The sequence below is a fragment of the Gymnoscopelus microlampas genome (genome assembly GCF_963454915.1).
Source record: "Gymnoscopelus microlampas genome assembly, chromosome: 10".
Lineage (NCBI taxonomy): Eukaryota > Metazoa > Chordata > Actinopteri > Myctophiformes > Myctophidae > Gymnoscopelus > Gymnoscopelus microlampas.
This window is the reverse complement of record NC_139947.1, coordinates 47,663,509-47,682,085: the sequence shown is the minus strand read 5'-3', so window position 1 is coordinate 47,682,085 and position 18,577 is coordinate 47,663,509. Positions and strand designations below refer to the sequence as shown.

Sequence of the window (18,577 nt, the reverse complement as noted above, 5' to 3'; positions counted from 1 at the left end):
AATGAGAAAAGCTTGTCGATAAGCAATATAATAAAATCTTGATAAATTGTTTTGTAGATATCAATGATCATTATTATTGTTGTTATTGTTGTTATTATCATTATTATTATTAATATTATTACATATTAAAACTACTAAAAAAATAAATAATAATAATCATTTACTGTGGTTACTAATAATATGTTTACTGTGGTTAGAGATGTCAACTTGACCACCATGTATAATGTATAAATGTATAAACTCCTGTATCATACAGGAGTACATCAAATCAATCTAATATTCAGGATGGCGGTAAAGAGAAGTTTGGATTTTATTTTTCATATTAGTGCCAATTAACCTCAACATCAAGCTCGTTGACTCAGAGACGGTGTTGCCATGTCTGTGTATTATAAGCGACTTTGGTCTTCTTTGTCTCTGAAGTTGCTTGTCAATATTGGACTTATTGCTTGTTGCGGGTTTTTGGGGTCTTGTTTCTAATATGTGTAGATGCTTACTTGGGCTTGCAGTGTAATGTTGTTTAAACCGGTGGTTCTCAAACATTTACATGTCAAGGACCCCCAAATTAATATGTATTTGTCCACACACACGGACCCCCATCTGAAAACGTTTTATTAAAAACAATATGTATATATCAAAAAATGTTCACCCTTTTCCCAATATCTTTTTGAAAATAGCAGATCTACAAGCTCACAACGCGTCGCATATGTTGCTTCTTTTGGGCTTGTTTTCCTAGACCTAGTTGCTTATTTCTATCGCAATATCTGGCAACGCTGCTCAGAGCGCCGGCTTTTTGATTGGTCACGAGCGAGCCAGTACACAGCGGCCGTGACGTCACTCGCGTGCTGCTGCAGTCAGTGGATCCAACATGGCCGCCTCCATCAGGACAGCCGCTGCTCACGATATTGAAACGCGAAGCCGCACCGACGACGTGTTGCTGTCGGACGGCGGCATCGACTTCACGTCCCTGCTGCTGTCCCAGCCCGTCCTGGAGGGGCTGTCCAAGGCAGGCTTCACCAAGCCCTCTCCCATCCAGCTCAAAGCCATCCCGCTGGGCCGCTGTGGACTCGGTGAGTCTCTCTAGCCCTAGCTGTAGAATACAACTCTCGTAGACGTATTTATGTCCCCCCATGGACATGGACACAGGGACTTCAGCACTATGCCCCGTAGACACGCCAAACATGTACAAATTGAAAATAAAGGTGCTTACCCCCAAGCACCAAATGTTAACTCTCGCTACGGGGTAGTAGTTTAATGTAATAATCCATATCTTTCAATAAAGAAGTGTTTTAATGCCGTCTGTGGCCGATTCTCTCGGAAGTTCCCAATGGGTGGTAGGGACGGGTAGTGAGGGGGCGCATCCGGTGAAACCCGAAATTACACTAAATGTAAACAGGAAGTGAACGAGGGTGAAAAAATGGCGTTCGGCCACAGACGGCATTAAAACACTTCTTTATTGAAATATATGGATTATTACATTAAACTACTACCCCGTAGCGAGAGTTAACATTTGGGGCGTGGTGGTAAGCACCTTTATTTTCAATTTGTACATGTTTTGGAGTATCTGAGGGGCATAGTGCAGAAAGTCCTTGTCTCCATGGGGCGTGCCGCGTGAACCCTACAACTCTCGTGGATTGAAAACGTCAGAATTATATACGTCTACAAGGGAGTAATAAGCCCCAATTTGTAAGATCAATGTTAATTTAACTCTTAAGAGTGTACAAATGGAACCAAATGGACCCTAACGGGTCCATTTGGTTCCATGTGTACACTCTCAGAGTTACAGACCCAGGGTCCATTTGGTTCCTGTCCATCATTTAGCTGGGGACCTCCTGGAACCCCCTCAAGTACCCCTGGGGGTCCCCGGACCACACTTTGAGAACCAATGCTCTAGCCCAGTGGCTCTCAAACTTTTTCATGTCAAGGAGGACCCCCAAATTGACGCTTATTAGCCCGCGGACCCCCATTTGAAAAGATATGCCAGGGACCCCAATAAGAGAAGGTTTTCACGGCTCTCTAGCAGTGATTCTCAACCATTTTCATTTTAAAGGACCCTCAGTTTGACATGCATTAGGCTACGGACCCCCATTTAATGGCATTTATACCGCTGGGACCCCAATTCATATTGTAAATTCAATGTTAATTTAACTCTGAGAGTGTACAAATGGAACCAAATGGACCCGTTAGGGTCCATTTGGTTCCATTTGTGGTTCTCAAACTTTTTCATGTCAAGGACCCCCAAATTAATGTATTTTTTATTTTGTTTTTGCTGCAGACCCCGATCTGAAAAAAAAACTCCACGATTTTTTGAAAATATCAGATCTACAAGCTCTCAACGCATCACAACACTGTACGTTGTGAGCCGTAGATCTGCTATTTTCGAATAATAGGGTTACAGTGGTTATTAAACAGATTTTGATGCTATATATTGACAAATTTAGCTTGGGAACCCCCCCAAGGACCCCTGTGGGTCCGCGGACCCCACTTTGAGAACCACTGTAGTAAATGGGGGTTATCCTCTTTGTCTCTGTGAAGAAAGATTTTGTTTAAAAAAATAAATTAAAAAGTGCAGCCTTGATTTTGATGGAAGTATTGTTTTTTGGGGGGGAATGCTCGTTTTAAACCACCTGTTTGGAAAATTGCACCTATTAGCAGGACGTTGAGTGATTTGAAACAAGTGCTCCGCAAAAGCAACACTTATTGACAGAAAGTAACTCATAATAACATGTCAACAAACGGTGGAATAAAACGACACAAACGATACAGTTGCAATATTGGCGAGTTCATCGTGCTTTAACCCATTAAGACCGGGAATGCATCTGTGTCACTTTAGATTTCATTGGCTATTCAAAAATAGCAGATATACAAACTCATAGCGCGGCACCGAGTGCCGCGCTATGAGCTTGTAGATCTGCTATTTTTCAAAAATCTTGAAAATATATTTTTTTGATTTTTTTCAAAAAACTGTTAGGATTTAGAAAACATTTTTAGAATCGCCTCAGGTCTTAATGGGTTAATACACTCAGATTCTGTTAGAGGTTGGATAGCCTCTAAGTTGCCTATCGGTTATGGTGAGTCTTTGTGTAAGTTGCCTATCGGTTATGGTGAGTCTTTGTGTTTGCTGTGTGTGTAAGAGTGAGAGAGAGACATTTGAACTTGATTAATTTGCTGTTCCAGATTTGATAGTGCAAGCCAAGTCTGGCACGGGGAAGACATGCGTGTTCTCCACCATCGCACTGGACTCTCTGGTTCTGGAGAACGCCACAACCCAGGTGAGGTCTACAGAACCGTGTGAAGATATGCATTAAATATGACTCTTAATATTCATTGCCATGTATTCATTAAGTCATTAATCTGCCACTGCCAGCGGTTTTACCTTATTTTGAGTCTTCTGACGATTCACAGAAATTATTTTTTAAACAAACAATGTCAGTTAGAAGAGAGACCGGGAAAAAAAACACTATCGTCCGTTCTGTAGTTATCGGCAGTTGAATATAGCTTGTTTTCACCAAAAATGCAATCTGTGAAAAGAAATCTGAGATAAATGTATTTTTATAAATCTGATAACATTGCAGCGGACAGGGTGATTTTTGTTTTTTAGATTACGTAACTTCTGGATGTAAACGTACCGAATAAAAAAAAATATACACAAGCTCTCAGCGCGTCACTCCGTGCCGCACTGAAAGCGTGTACATCTGCTATTTTTTAAAAGTGTTTGAAAACGTATTTATGAATACATCGGATTTTTTTTTTACACAAATCTTCTCTTCTTGGGGGAGTCCCTGGCATAGAACATTTTTAGATGAACAGTAAAGTAATTGTTCTCGTGGCCTGTATATGGTATGCGCCTGGCCTAGCGGTCCAGGCGCATACCACATGTACTGTATACGCTGGTAATCCAGCTTGACAGCGCGTCGCGTGTTCTTCTCCCGATCCCGACGACCTTTGCTGTGTGTCACCCCCCCATCTCTCTCCCCATTTCCTGTCAGCCAGTGTCCTGTCAAATAAAGGCATAAAAGCCCCAAAAAAAGTGATTCTTCTCGCATTGCTCTTGCAGATAATTACAAAACTTATAATTGGAAGTTCCATTCCATTCCTCCCCCCCCCCCCCCTCCCCCCCAATTCTTGCAATGAGGGAACGGGCGCAGCGCACGCAGCGACCAGCAGTGAGAGATATGTTTAATGTATGAAATATGTTCTTCAATGTATGAAATATGTTTTGATAACTCTTGCTGCAAACCCATTCGCCCTTTTTGGGACATAATAAAGTTACCTTGAACCTTGAACCTTGAAAACATAACACCAATAAATCTCTGACCAAACAAAATCCACCTGGATCACCAAACAAAATCCATGTGCGTTCTTTTGTTCAACCTGTAGGTTCTAGTGCTGGCTCCTACGCGTGAAATAGCCGTACAGATCCATGCGGTGGTGATGGCCATAGGGAGCTGCATGGAGGGTCTGCAGTGTCACGTTTTTATAGGGGGCACAGCTGTGAGTCAGGACAAGATACACCTGAAGAAGTGTCACGTAGCTGTGGGATCTCCAGGTCAGTGTTTTGGACATCGATGCAACATTTAGGCCTGATCGCAGTTATTTGAGACAATCCCATATTTCGCAAAATTGTCAGAACTGTTTCCGTTCATCTTTATAAATGTATCTGTTGAAAAATGTTCCTACGTTTTAGAAAATGTTAACCACATTTAGATGTGAGCCAATGTTTAATGCCCAAAACACATTTAAATCATTCATCTCAATCATTTGTATGACAATTAACTCATTGGCTGCCAGCTTTTTGAATTTTTACCTACAGTAGGCTGCCAGACTTTTTCAATGAGAAAAAAAAAGCACTTAGGAGCCGAGATGCATAATTTTTAAGTTTTAAGGTACAAGGAAGTGGATGGGAGTCTAAATCTTCGGTAAATCATATCTCCTTGGTCTTTGGGTTTTTTTTAAAAATTAAAAAAAAAAAACTTATTTTGAAATTATTATTTTTTTGAAAGAAAGCAGATCTGCGTCCTTGGCAGCCAACGGGCTTTTGCGCAAATGAACGCAGATCTGCGTTCTTGGCAGCCAATGTGTTTATCAGAATTTCATGATCGTGACAGCCCTAGCAACATTCACATTGACTTCTTTGTTAAAACTTGATACTGAATGTTTCATAGCTTTGGTGTTTGTTCTCTTCTTGTTTTCAGGGCGTATCAAGCAGCTGATTGAGTTGGGGATGTTGTCTACAGCCAGCATCAGACTGTTTGTCTTGGATGAAGCAGATAAACTGTTGGAAGAGGGCAGTTTCCAGGAGCAGATCAAGTATGACGTACACTTTTAGCATTATTTATTTGTGTTAAACCCATTAAGACCTGGAACGCATCTCTGTCACTTTTTGATTTGAGCTAAAAAGCATTATTTTACACTTTGGCTATTCAAAAATAGCAGATCTACGAGCTTGTAGATCTGCTATTTTTGAAAAATCGAGAAAATGTGTGCAAATCTTTGAATATATATTGTGTAAAGCGAACTCTTTTCTTTGCTTCTGGGGGTCCCTGGAACAAAATATTTTGAGATGGGGCTCCGCGGCCAAAAACATATCATTTTGGGGGTCCTTGACGTGAAAAGGTTTGAGAACCACTGACATAGTAACAACGTTTTTTCCAAAAAAGGATTTAGAAGACATTTTGTAGAATCGGCCTCAGGTCTTAATGGGTTAATATAATAGATGCCAATGCAATATGCTTCTCATCCATTGCATCAACGCAGGCAGTTAGCATTGGGCGTGTGCCTACATACAGTATGTTTATTATGTTAAAAGAGAAGTATTCATGCTTTCACCTGCATTCAGCAACCATCTTGGACCAGGGTGATCTGATCTCCTAGGCTGCATTTTGCAGGACAGTCTCAAAAATGTAACTTTAACCCATGCATGAACAGACCAATATCCCGCAATTCAAAGCTCATGGAAAAAAACAAAAAAAAAAGTTATTTTAATACCTTGCACCCTCTTCTCTAAAGCCTATACGTTGGTATACCTTTCAATCCGGGAAAGTATCTGTGTCATTTTAGATGTAGCGATGTATATAGCATTTTCTAGTCCAAATTTGGAATAACATTTTTTAGTTGGGGGTGTAGGCCTACTTGCACATCAAGCTGCCTCACGCTAAGGAAACAGGAGATAGAGATAGGCAAGGCTTACTTAAATAACTCCTCCCTCCCATGTGTCCTGCAATGTAACTGGTACCCTATGTTGGACACAATTATGTACACAAACACAGGCACGCACACACACACACTAATGCACTCCTTTCTCTCCAGTTGGATCTTCTCTTCGCTGCCAGCGAACAAACAGATGCTGGCACTCTCCGCCACCTACCCAGAATCCCTTGCTCAGCACCTGGCTCGGTACATGAGAGAACCTACCTTTGTCAGACTCAACCCCAGTGACCCGGGACTCAAAGGTAACGGCCATTCCACGGTCAGACGTACATTTATATATACAGCAGTGGTTTTCAACCAGTGGTCCGGGGACCACCAGTGGTCCTTGAGGGAGTACCAGGGGGTCCCCAGCGAAATTAGTTAATAGCGTCACAATCATTTTTAACCGCTTAGCTTTGGCTATTCAAAAATAGCAGATCTACAAGCTCATAGCGCGGCACCGAGTGCCGCGCTATGAACTTGTAGATCTGCTATTTTTGAAAAACCTTGAAAAAGTGTGCATAATCTTTAAAAAAAAAAAATTTTAAAGCAAAAATGTACTGATATCTTTGCTTCTGGCGGTCCCTGGCACAAAACATTTTCAAATGGTGGTCCGCGGCCAAATGTATAACAATTTAGGGGTCCTTGGCATGAAAAAGGTTGAAAACCACTGATATACAGTATTACATTCATAATAATTTCAAGGGCCCAGATAGAATGAATTGTGTTTGAATATATATAAAGGTGCATACCTTTACTTGCCTTTACAGCAGTTGCTCTCAACGTGGGGTCTGGGGACCCCCAGGGGTCCTTGAGGCGGTTCCAGGGGGTCCCTGTCAAAATGAGTTGATATAGCATCAAAATCTGTTAAATTATTTTAGCCCCATGTTATACTTTGGCTATTTAAAAGGCTATTTAAAAGAATAAGCGATCCAAACCGTTGTAGATCGGCTATTTTCTAAAGCATTTAATTAAATAACGTGACATTTTTTAACACAAATCTTCTCTTATGGGTGTCCCTGGCACAAAATCATTTCAGGTGGGGGTCTGCGGCCAAATATATCAATTTGGGGGTCCTTGACATGGAAATGTTTGAGAACCACTGCTTTACAATGAGGTGAATTTATATGATTGAATGAAGATTTTATTAGTTTCTGTGTCTGTGTGCGCCCCCTTGTAGGTTTGAAGCAGTATTACAAGCTGGTGCAGTCTCATGGTCTGCCTCATAAAGTATTCGAAGAGAAGGTGATGCATTTGCTGGAGCTGTTCAGTAAAGTACCATTCAACCAGGCCCTCGTCTTCTCCAACTTACACTCAAGGTGACACTGTTGATTTCATCTCGTACTGTACTTTACAGAATAAACGTATTATAAACGGAGACGCTACATTGAAACACAGATGAAGTGAGGGCAGATTGAATAGGAGGCAACTGAAAGTTCACTTCTCATTTCTGGTAATGTGGATAAAGAATGCATACGTATGGTCAGAGTGGAGGTATGTCAGCTGTGTTTGCTCAAAAGGTTTATTTAGTTCATATCTTAACCCATTAAGACCTGGAACTGTGTCATTTTTAGATTTGAGCTAGAAAGCATTATTTTACACTTTGGGCTATTCAAAAATAGCAGATATACAAGCTCATAGCGCGGCACCGAGTGCCGCGCTACGAGCTTGTAGATCTGCTATTTTTGAAAATTTGTGAAAATGTGTGCAAATCTTTGAATATATATATATATTTTTAAAGCGAACATTTGTAACTCAAATATTTGCTTCTGCGGGTCCCTGGAACAAGATATTTTGATGGGGTCCGTGGCCAAATACATACTTTTGGGGGTCCTTGACATGAAAAAGATTGAGCACCACTGATATAGAAACATAGGTTTTTCAGAATACTGCTGAGATTTAGGAGACATGTAGAATCGGCTTCAGGTCTCAATGGGTTAAATAAAAATGATGTGTTACAGGGCTCAGCACCTGGCAGACATCCTGTCCTCCAAAGGCCTTCCTGCTGTCTGTATTTCAGGTGAGGTTTGTGTGTGTGTGTCTGTGTGTGTGTGTATATATATGTATGCTATGATTGTGTTGTTGCTTACTTTGTACATTTGGTGACTAGAGGGTCTGGTATAATACCGTTACTTTTCAGAAAATGGAAAAAATAAACCGTTCCAATAGATCCTATGTAGTCATAAGCTCTTGTTAATTCTTTTCATGGCTTCAATATTTATAAAACCCACAGACATATTTCTCCACTTTCACTTTTACACTCTTTCAGATCTACAAGCTCACAACGTGTCGCATCGTTGGGAGCTTGTATATCGGCAATTTTTCGCTACTTTGCACGACACTCTTGTAATGATGACGTACTGTAGGGCCGTAAGGCATTCATTTATGAAAAAAATATGAAATTTGTAGATGCAAGGTTTCTGCCTGACGGCAACGATCTGATATGTGAATTATGTTTACATTGATTCTCCGTACAGGAGGCCTGAGTCAGGACCAGAGACTGGAGGCCATGTCCAAACTGAAACAGTACCAGTGCAGAGTGCTCATCTCCACTGACCTGGTGAGAGAGAGACACACACACACACACACACACACACACACGTGTTGATTTTGACGGCAAATTTTGAGTTTAGTTTTAGTCAGTCTTTTGAATAAAATTCCATTTAGTTCTAGTCATCTGAAATGTTTTAGTTTTTGTCTAGTTTTAGTCGACTAAATATCATAAGATTATAGTCGACTAAATCTACAGTTGATTTAGTCGACTATAATGTATTTTGGCGGTGCCTTGATGGCGTCGTAATGCCAGATTTTACACTTGGTTGCAGGCTGAAAATAGCAGATCTACAAGCTCACAACGTGTCGCACTGCGAGCTTGTAGATCTGCTATTTTCAGAGCGCAACACCCGAGCCCCAAACATAAAATGACTTGGATCTCGTCTCCACTAGTCCCTCCCTGACATTTTAGTCTAGTTTTTTGTTTGTTGACGAAATTGTTACTATATTTAGTCTTAGTTTTAGTCATCGCAGCTTAGTTTTATTTTGTTTTTATTTTGTTTTCGTCAGTGAAAAAAGGTAGTCGACCAACATTTTTCGTAATAGTTTTAGTCGACGAAATCAACACACACACGCACGCACGCACGCACACACACACACACCCAGGGACAGAGAGGAAGGGAGTCTCACTGGGGTCTTTTTCTTCCTCCCCCTCACATCTGGTTCATAGGCAGGGCAGAGAGGGTCCCGTTGGCCTATTACATTAGCTGCATTGGGATCTCACTTCCTGCGTTGTGCACATATCTAGCAGCTTTTAATTTAAACCTAATGACCCATGTTTTTCTCCCTCGCTTTTAGCTCAGCCTGTGGGTTAGGACCCCCAGGGGGGTCCCCACATGATTTTGGGTGGGGTCCCCGGATGACAGTGAAGGGACAATTTGAATATTGATTGATTGAATATTTTATTAGGCAAAAAATGTACTGTAAACATCACAATTACATTTATAATACTTTGTCTAAAAGGTCCGTCCAAAAAAGTCCTTGCGGCCTTGTTTCCATTGAGGTCCTTGATATTCAGTTCATAGACATATATAGTAGCAGCCAAACAGTTCAAATATCAACACAAAATACATTTTTGTACATATGTCTTTTTCTGTCTAATGTTAATATGGTACTACCTCTTCTTCTTTAAAGACATTTTTAATACCTCAGAAAAGAAAAAAGGCCTTTACTGCATCAAAAGTAATGAACAAACTATACTATAAAACTGAAACAGTACCAGAACAGAGTGCACATCTCAACTGACCTGTTGAGAGAGAGAGACACACACACACACACACACACACACACACACACACACACACACACACACACACACACACACACACACACACACACCATTCCGATTGGCTACCTTTGGCTTCCAAAATGTGAACATTTTCCGGCAATTTTAAAAACTGTCTGCCCTCTTGGATTTTTAAATGCCCCCAATTCTTCCCAAATATTACATTATCTGCTCCACTATGACTATAGAAGGGGCCAAGGGGCTAGACAACTGAAAAGTGTATATAATGTAAGAGTTTCTCCACACTGGGATCGGTGCATTTTTTGTTTTCTTAAAGCAGTCACTCATTTTGTCTAGATTAGAATATTATTAGTATTGTTATTATTCCATCATATGATTTTTGCCAAAGAAGTAACTGAACAGTGTCACCCGGTGGCTCACCTGGTAAGAGCACCTACCACTACAGTCCTTCTTGCAGTTGGCATAGGGTCCTTTCCTGTCTCTTTGTTCACTGTCTCTATTGAAATAAAACAAAATGCAATTTGGTGTGTCCCACGACCCAAATGTACAAAAATACATCTGTTTAAAAAATAAAGACAATCGCCCAAAAGAAAGAAAATAGCCGATCTACAAGCTCACAACGTGGCGTGATGTGATGCATTGTGAGTTTGTAGATTGGCTATTTTGACATTTCTGAGCTTTTTATTTTTTAATATTGTTTAAAATATTTGAAAATAATGTGGGGAAGAAAATAGATTTTCTTAAATGGAATTGTTATAGGAAAGGTAAAAAAAAAAAGGATATTTATTCACGACCCATAAACTTGGCCTGAATTTTGGTCCCTGTGTTTTGTGAAAGGCTGCACTAAACCACATACCTTACAGCCCCCTTCACTCCAGTGCTTCAACTGCCACGCTTTGATCTCTGTCGTTCTCTTGTTCATTGTGTGTTGTGTCTTTCTCTCCCAGACCTCCAGGGGCATCGATGCAGAGAAGGTCAACCTGGTCATTAACCTGGACGTGCCAAAGGACTGGGAGACCTACATGCACCGCATCGGACGGGCCGGCCGCTTCGGTCAGTCAACATTTTTTGTTGTATTTGTGCAAAGAAGGCCTTCTGATTCAGTCCCACATGCCGTTTGGTGGTTCTAGAACCATTTAATTTCAATTAACCACAGTTTGGTATGTATAGAGGCTATGCGCGTGACATCATCGTACCAGGAAGTTATGCCGGAACGCCTACTGAGTGGCAAAAAAATACTGGCCTTGACAGCCCATACATCCAAACAGAAAACGATGTTAAACTCACCAACATGGCAGCTGTACGGAAAGCTTGAGTTATCCTCTTTCTATCTGCAAAGTTTGTGTTTCATATAAATCCACCGTAGACAAACTAGACATGTTATGAGATACTTTCTGTCAATAAATTACGTGCAGGTGATTATTTTTCTAAGTGTCAGAGTTTGGAAGCGCTCGTTTTCAATAACCCAACATCTTGCTGCCTCCTGCATTATGTGACATTTAGAAACAGGTGGTACGCAGGACCGTTGAGTGATTTCCAACGAGCGCTTCCAAACTCCAACGTTCCATGCTGCTCAATGTTTTTGCGTACTTACTGAGTTACATACTCCATTTGGTTCCTAGCTATCAATCATTTATCTGGAGACCCTGCTGAAACCCCCTCACGGACCCCACTTTGAGAGCCATTGGGTTTACCAAAATTACACGAGACACGCTTAGCATCAATGCCGTCTCTCAGTCCTATATCATTATGTTAGTTACTGTTTCTCAACACTGGGTCCAGGGGTTCAGGGGGTCCCTTTACGGGTCTGCAAATGTGTAATCAAATGTGGCACTGTGCCCTAATGCTTGTCAAACTGGGGGTCTTCACTGATGTAAGAGAGGCAGTGTAGCCTGCCTATTATTTTGTTCTAAATCGGGAGTTTTGGTGCAATCAAGGAGCACTTATATAGGTTATATAGCTGTTTAATCCAGCCCTTATAGCCTCTTGAGTGGCTCCAGGTTTGTCCCAATTAGTCAAGGTCAAGATACATCCAATCATCTGCATATGATTATGGTGGTTATCCTCATAATCATCATAACTAGAGATTTGGGCCGCTTTGCGGCCCTCACATCTAGATGTCAGTTGTTCCTCTCCCCTCCTCTCCCCCCTCTCCTCTCCCCCTTCTCCTATCCTCCCCTCCCCTCCCCTCCCCTCCTCTCCTCTCTCAAGCTGAGAGTCCGATCACTGGGAAAGAAGCCTAAGTATTAGCCAGAGCACTGATCAATAGTCTGTGGCAACTAAGTTAGGAGGCAAGTGGAGTGATCGTGTGCTGACCAACCCCGGACAGGCATTTCAATTATATAGTGGTAGGATGATCTGAACCATCTTCCATGTTCAAAATAAAAGTAGCGGTTTGACAAGTCAAAATAGCCAAGAATCAAAACCTCACAAAGGCATACAAGGAGGCTACAGTAGCCTACTTGGTTAAGGTTAGACATTAGGTGAATTCTTGCAATTCAACTCAACAGAGCAAATACAACGAAACAAATGTCGACACTGAAACACCATTGGGTCAATTTAAAACTATATATTGTGCATAAGGCTGTATGCACAGTATGTGCATATAGCTGTTTATATGCTTGTATGCATTGCTGCTGAGAGCAGTCTGTAGTGTTTTATTTCCCCTCAGGGATTAATATTGTATTTCCATTTCCAAAATAATGTGTCACAGAAAGTGCATGTGTGTGCACGTGCTGTCCCAGACCACATAATGCATGTCCCCTCCATCAACTGACTGTCATGAATAGGTTCTGTGAATGAAGTGTTGTTTCTCTTTGTTGACAGGTACTCAGGGGCTGGCAGTGACCTACTGTTGTTTCTCTTTGTTGACAGGTACTCAGGGGCTGGCAGTGACCTACTGTTGTTTCTCTTTGTTGACAGGTACTCAGGGGCTGGCAGTGACCTACTGTTGCCACGGCGAGGAGGAGAACCAGATGATGGCCATTGCTCAGAAGTGCAGCCTGCGTCTGTCACTGCTCCCATGTGAGTCTCTGTCTGCAGAACTGTCATTATGTTGTCTGTTTACTCCTTTAATGTTGATGTGTTGTGTTGGACTGCAGTGGTTTCCAAAGTGGGGGTCTAATGGACTCCCCCCAGCCAAATCCGTAGTTTAATTTAAAGGTGCGGTATATATTGTTTTTGCTCAAATAAGTGTTAAATGGCTATATAGTATTCTTAAAGTAATCATTGCCTTAGACCTCTGTTATATTCAGTAACAGGAGTCTCCCTGTCTCTCCAGCCATTTAGTAAACAGAAACGGTATTTTTGGGTCGGGATACCAATTTTATCCAATCGGGAGAGAGAAGTGAAAAGAGAGGCGGGGACTGGGAGACCCATGTTACTGAACAAACACTATATATATGAATGGTTACTATTCAGAATATAGCGCTTTAACTTTCCCCCCAAAAAACGTTTTGTTTTAACCAAAAAAACATCACTTAGACTACCTTTTCAATTATAATTCACTTGAAATTATTCCAATCCAAACAATTATTTTAAACGGGGAAAGCATCTGTGTCATTTTAGAGTTTAGCGTTGGCTATTAAAAAAATGCAGATATACAAGCTCACAGCGCGTCACTTCGTGCCACGCTGCAAGCTTGTAGATCTGCTATTTTTTTAAAAACATTTTCGAGTGTGTGAGAACTACTGATTTTAAAAGGCATTTGTAGAATCGGCCTCGGGTCTTAATGGGTTAATATTACCACTGTGAATCTATTGCTCATGTACATTTAGACGATTGAGTTTCAACAGAACCTCTGCTCCTTCCTCCCCGTGTCCTCTCAGCCCCCATAGAGCCTGGCCTGATGGAGGAGACGTGTGACTGGGGGGTCACGGTAGAGGCCTCCACCCCAGGGGCCTCCTCACACAAGCTGTTCCCCAAGACGGAGAAGAGGAGACGGGCCAAGGCTGAGGTCCTGGCCCCTACGGCCCCCATCAGGGACCAGAGAGCCGGCAACGCTTACCCTGAGGTAGGCCTGTCACAACCATTACATCATCATAATAATAATATTAATAATAGCTTGAATTTATATAGCGCCTTTCATAAACCCAAGGACGCTTTACATCAAAAACTATGAACAACCAGCAGACAAACGAACAAACAAAACAACAAACAACTGTATGCAATAAGCCTGAGAGAATAGGTGTCTTTTCAAGGCAGCTTTAAAAGAGTCCACGTAATCGCCTGATCTACGAGATTATCGCAACATTTTCTTTATTATCGTCAGAATCGATTCTCTTCATCGGTGTAAATGAATCTATTGAAATGCATACATTCATCCATTTAAAAAGAAAATAGCTAAAATACTTATCTTCAAGCTCACAATGCATCGCGATTCGATGCGTTGTGTGAGCTTGAAGATCAGATTGTTTATTATTTTTAATAAAATTGTTAAACATTATTTAATAACTTGCGCATTTTTGGTACTGGTCATAGTCAATCATTTGTGTGTATATTCAAGTTACTGTATGTGATATCTGCCCTGTACAATCTTTCTTTACAAAGCCTAAAAGGCTAACAAGATGTATTTTTTATTTTCCAATGTGCAATGCCAAAAACACAATTATAGTATAGAATGGATTTATTTTGTTATAGCGCCACCCTGAGGCCCATTTGAAACATTTGAGATGGAGATGGATTGATTGAATACTTAACTCATTCACTGCCAATCACTAAATGGCCCAAAAAGCCCAGACTGCCAGGATTTTGCGATTTTCTTACCTTTTCAAGTAGTTTCAAACAGAATATTTATCTCCAGTACGATCGATCCCCTGATGGTTGCTAATCACGGAGGGTTTCGCTGTGCTTCCGTGAAAAAACGAGATGTATTTTTTATTGATATGTTCCAATGTTCAATGCCAAAAACACAATTCAAATCATTAATCGCAATCATTCGCGTGACAATTAATCGTCAACTACTATGTCTTGGTGGTGACAGCCCTGCCCAGAGGACCGTGGTTCCAGCCAGCCGGCACAGAGCCACCTCGCACACAAGCCAGCCGTGAAGTGCGAGGTCAAACCTCGAAGGGCACCTCCCCCCGAGGACACGCCCCCTGCCGCCCCGCCCACTCGTCAGGAGCTGCAGGACGCGCTGCCCAAAATCCCTCCGCTCAGCTCCTTCAAGACTCAGAGGTCAAGGTTCGTCACCTTCGAGGAGTCGGAGCTGGACTTCCAGAGCTTCATTACCGAGGGTCCGGGGAGGTCGGTGGAGGTCATCAGGCAGTTCGGAGGTCAAGGAGAGGGAAACGGCCTCGATGAGCAGAACGAGACGCACATGCTCCACGACGACGGCGAGCGGCCGCTCACGCGAGTGAGCGCGCACAACATCAAGCGCCCCCCGACGCGCGCAAAGCCCTCCCCTGTACAGAAGACCACCTCCGATCTTTCAACTCCCGGCCCGGCCTCTAGTTCTTCGAGCTCTTACTCTGACATGGAAGAGAGCGGGCAGGGAGACGAGCCGCCCGCGAGCGTTTATCAGACGAAAGACGTTGTTGGACGCGGAGCAGTCGCTCGACCGCAGACCGAAACGAGATCCGCCGGCGTGGGCAAACCACAGGCAGCTTCTACGAGAACCAAAGACCTTAAACGTTGTTCCGTGCCTGATGGCCGTCATCAGATAGACCCCGCCTCGGAGGGGAGGGCTTACACCCAGCCCGAGAATGGCGACCGTTCACCTCGCTTTCCCCCGAGCGAGCGGACCAACGCGGCGGCGCCGCCAACAATGACCGCTCGAGCTGAATCGTGGAGGGACCCGAGCAGAGCGACTGGGAAAGAGAGGAAGGCGTTGGAGAAGAGAGGGAGTCGACGACGGAGGGGAAGGGATGAAGCGAACGCAGCGGTGGAAGAAGAACTTGAGGGAGAGCTTCAGCAGGAGGAAGAGGAGGAGTGGGGTAACGAAAGCTACTGGAGAGCGTACTACAGAGCCTGGGAGGACTGCTATGCGTCCATGCCTACCTCTCAGCACCAGGATTATCACAGCTACTACAGTGCAGCTCACAGCTGGATGGCGGCCTATCGTATGAACGCCGTCTATATGAAAGAAATGCTCAGACATTAATTGTCTTTAGGCACTGGGTCTGAACGTCGGGTCCCCCTAGGGGTCCAAATCTGGACGTTTAGGGGTCTGTAGTTACGGGTCCATTTGGTTCTATTTGTACTCTCTCTGAGTTAAACACTGAGGATTTTACAGTGTATATTGGCGTCCGGGAGATAAGAAATGGTGTCAAATGGGGGTCCCGTGGCCTAATGCATATCAAACTGGGGGTCCTTTGCCACTGAATGCATCCAAACCTGTCTTCTTATTACACATTATTTTTCTAATACTATTGTGTTTAATTTGGAAATTCGTACATTAATGTTTTTTTGTTTATCCATCCATAGAAACTTGCTTAGTTTTTTTTTGTATTTAGCACTGAAATGATGTCTAAACATGCTAATTGCTGCTTTGATCTCTCTGGAAAACAAAGTTTGAGAGAATTGTGTATCTGCCTTCAAAGTGGAAGACCATTTTGGAAAATAGAATCATTTGTTTTTCTGTATAGAAGATTAAAGTTGTTATCTACTGCCAATGATCAGGGTACAACTCGAGCAAGTATGGAGTACAGTTTGAAAATAGTTTGAAAATAAAGATTGTTTTGTTATTCCTGATGAAACTCTTATATTGGTCAATTTATTATACATGAATGAAACATTTTGTAAACAAGAAATGTCAGTACACTATAAACAGTATAGAATGGATTTATTTTGTTATAGCGCCACCCTGAGCCCCATTTGAAACATTTGAGGTGGAGGTTGATTGATTGAATACTTTATTAACAGTTTGCAAAAAAACACAGAAAGTAGCCTACTGTTTAAGACAAATACAATGCTAAAAACATTGAAACCAACATGCTTTTTTGGGGGTTCCCAGATGACAGTGAACCTCTTTAATACCTTACAATAAAAAGTAAAGAAAAAAAACAATACAGCATCAAAAGTAATCAACAGATAAAAAAAAACTGGTCAAACCTTGGCCAAATTGTCAAATAATAAAAGAAGGCAAACTTTTTGAAAATAGCTGATCTGCTATTTTCACTATATTTATTAAGTGCTTGTCAGGGTGGGGTCCCCAGTTCAAATATTATTTGAAGGCCTGAAAAGGTTGAGAACCACTGATCTACATGACCAGAAAATAGATCTACACTGACATCATATCAACATGTTGTTTGGCTAGTTGAATCCTTTCCCCTTACTTCATTTCAATTGTTTCATAATATTTTATTTTGCCTCTATAATATCAATTGCTTTTTAAACGGGCTTTATGAACTATAATAATTACACCTAGTCAGTAGATACTGATCTATTCTTATTATGTTTGCTATTATCACAAGTTTGAATCAAATGGCACATTATTCAGCATTTCCTCTATTCATGATGTTTGTTGAATCATTGAATTTCAAGAGTTCATTTCCTTTAGGTATGACTTTTTTGTGTGTGTGTGTGTGTGTGTGTGTGTGTGTGTGTGTGTGTGTGTGTGTGTGTGTGTGGGGGGGGGGGGGGGGGGTGTCTGTGTGTGTGTGTGTGTGTGGGGGGGTGGGTGGGTGGGTGTGTGAGGGGGGTGAGAAGAACAGTTTTTTGGGCTACCAGCAGACCACCTTTCCTGTGTCAAACCTCTTCTTGGTATTAAGGCACAGTCAAAAGTTTCCTGTTGTCGCTATGTCTTTGAACGGTGCCTCATTGTTGTTATACTCTTGTCAGCCTGCAGCCAGCATTTTGGTTATGTACTGAAGATAATATGCTGTACATTTAACAAGGACTTATTTTAGAGCTGAAATAAGAGAAACTGCCATTATTCTGCTTTGCTGTTCAGATTCACAGACACCTGTGGTTGATAATAAATTGACTAAGGTGCATTTAGAGCACTTAGGTAATATGTTACTACTTCAGTGAACATTTGTATTTTTAGAACCTATATTATCAACAACAGTAAAACCTTTAAAATGAAATAAAGTAAAGTAGCATAACGTCGCCTTCTTAAAATAACGGCCTAAATATATATTTATTATAATGTTTCACTGAAAAAATTACGTGGGCCATCATGTTAAGAAGGTTGCGATAATTAACAAGCTACAGAAAGTCTTTAACACAAAACGAGGAAAAAGTATAGTACAACCTGCATTCTGCCAATATGATATAAGATATGTGCAAAGTTGACATTTTGGTCTGAGGGTGGAGCTAGAGGAAAGATCATCATTCAAATGGTCAGGCTTCATCCTCCAAGGAGCATGGCATTGTTATTTTTTTATATTCTTTATTTTGTTTATTTCTTTATAGCAGGGAACATAATATGACCTTTACATATTTTCTTGAAAACATCCAACTGAGGAAAGTAGGCTCCTGTTATTTAGCCTCAATTTCAGCGATGACCAGCTCTAGCTGCATCCTGCACTTATAATCCATGAATCCTGCTTCACTACGAATGCATCTTTTTCAGGACAGCTTAATGTTGAGTTACAGGCTGTGGCCGAATCTTTTATTTAAGTTACTGGACTACCTCTGACTGTTGCCCCA

At 41.7% G+C, this 18,577-nt stretch overlaps 1 protein-coding gene across 1 annotated transcript; it reads left to right on the top strand.

The window, feature by feature from the left end:
• The first annotated feature begins 860 nt into the window (after positions 1-860).
• Positions 861-16,636, top strand: ddx20 (DEAD (Asp-Glu-Ala-Asp) box polypeptide 20). The gene is made up of 12 exons (XM_084068353.1): positions 861-1,067; positions 3,175-3,269; positions 4,378-4,546; positions 5,193-5,307; positions 6,307-6,449; positions 7,367-7,505; positions 8,148-8,206; positions 8,664-8,746; positions 10,933-11,038; positions 12,908-13,009; positions 13,813-13,997; positions 14,967-16,636. The coding sequence occupies exons 1-12, from the start codon at positions 866-868 to the stop codon at positions 16,083-16,085; spliced, it is 2,517 nt and encodes an 838-aa protein (XP_083924479.1). The 5' UTR covers positions 861-865; the 3' UTR covers positions 16,086-16,636.
• The last annotated feature ends 1,941 nt before the right edge of the window (positions 16,637-18,577 follow it).

Bases quoted from the DNA above. Each gene is read 5' to 3' on its own strand.
- ddx20 (XM_084068353.1), top strand. From the start codon at position 866: ATGGCCGCCTCCATCAGGACAGCCGCTGCTCACGATATTGAAACGCGA. The intron at 8,747-10,932 runs GTGAGAGAGAGA...TTTCTCTCCCAG, and splicing joins TGCTCATCTCCACTGACCTG to ACCTCCAGGGGCATCGATGC. The intron at 11,039-12,907 runs GTCAGTCAACAT...CTTTGTTGACAG, and splicing joins CGGACGGGCCGGCCGCTTCG to GTACTCAGGGGCTGGCAGTG.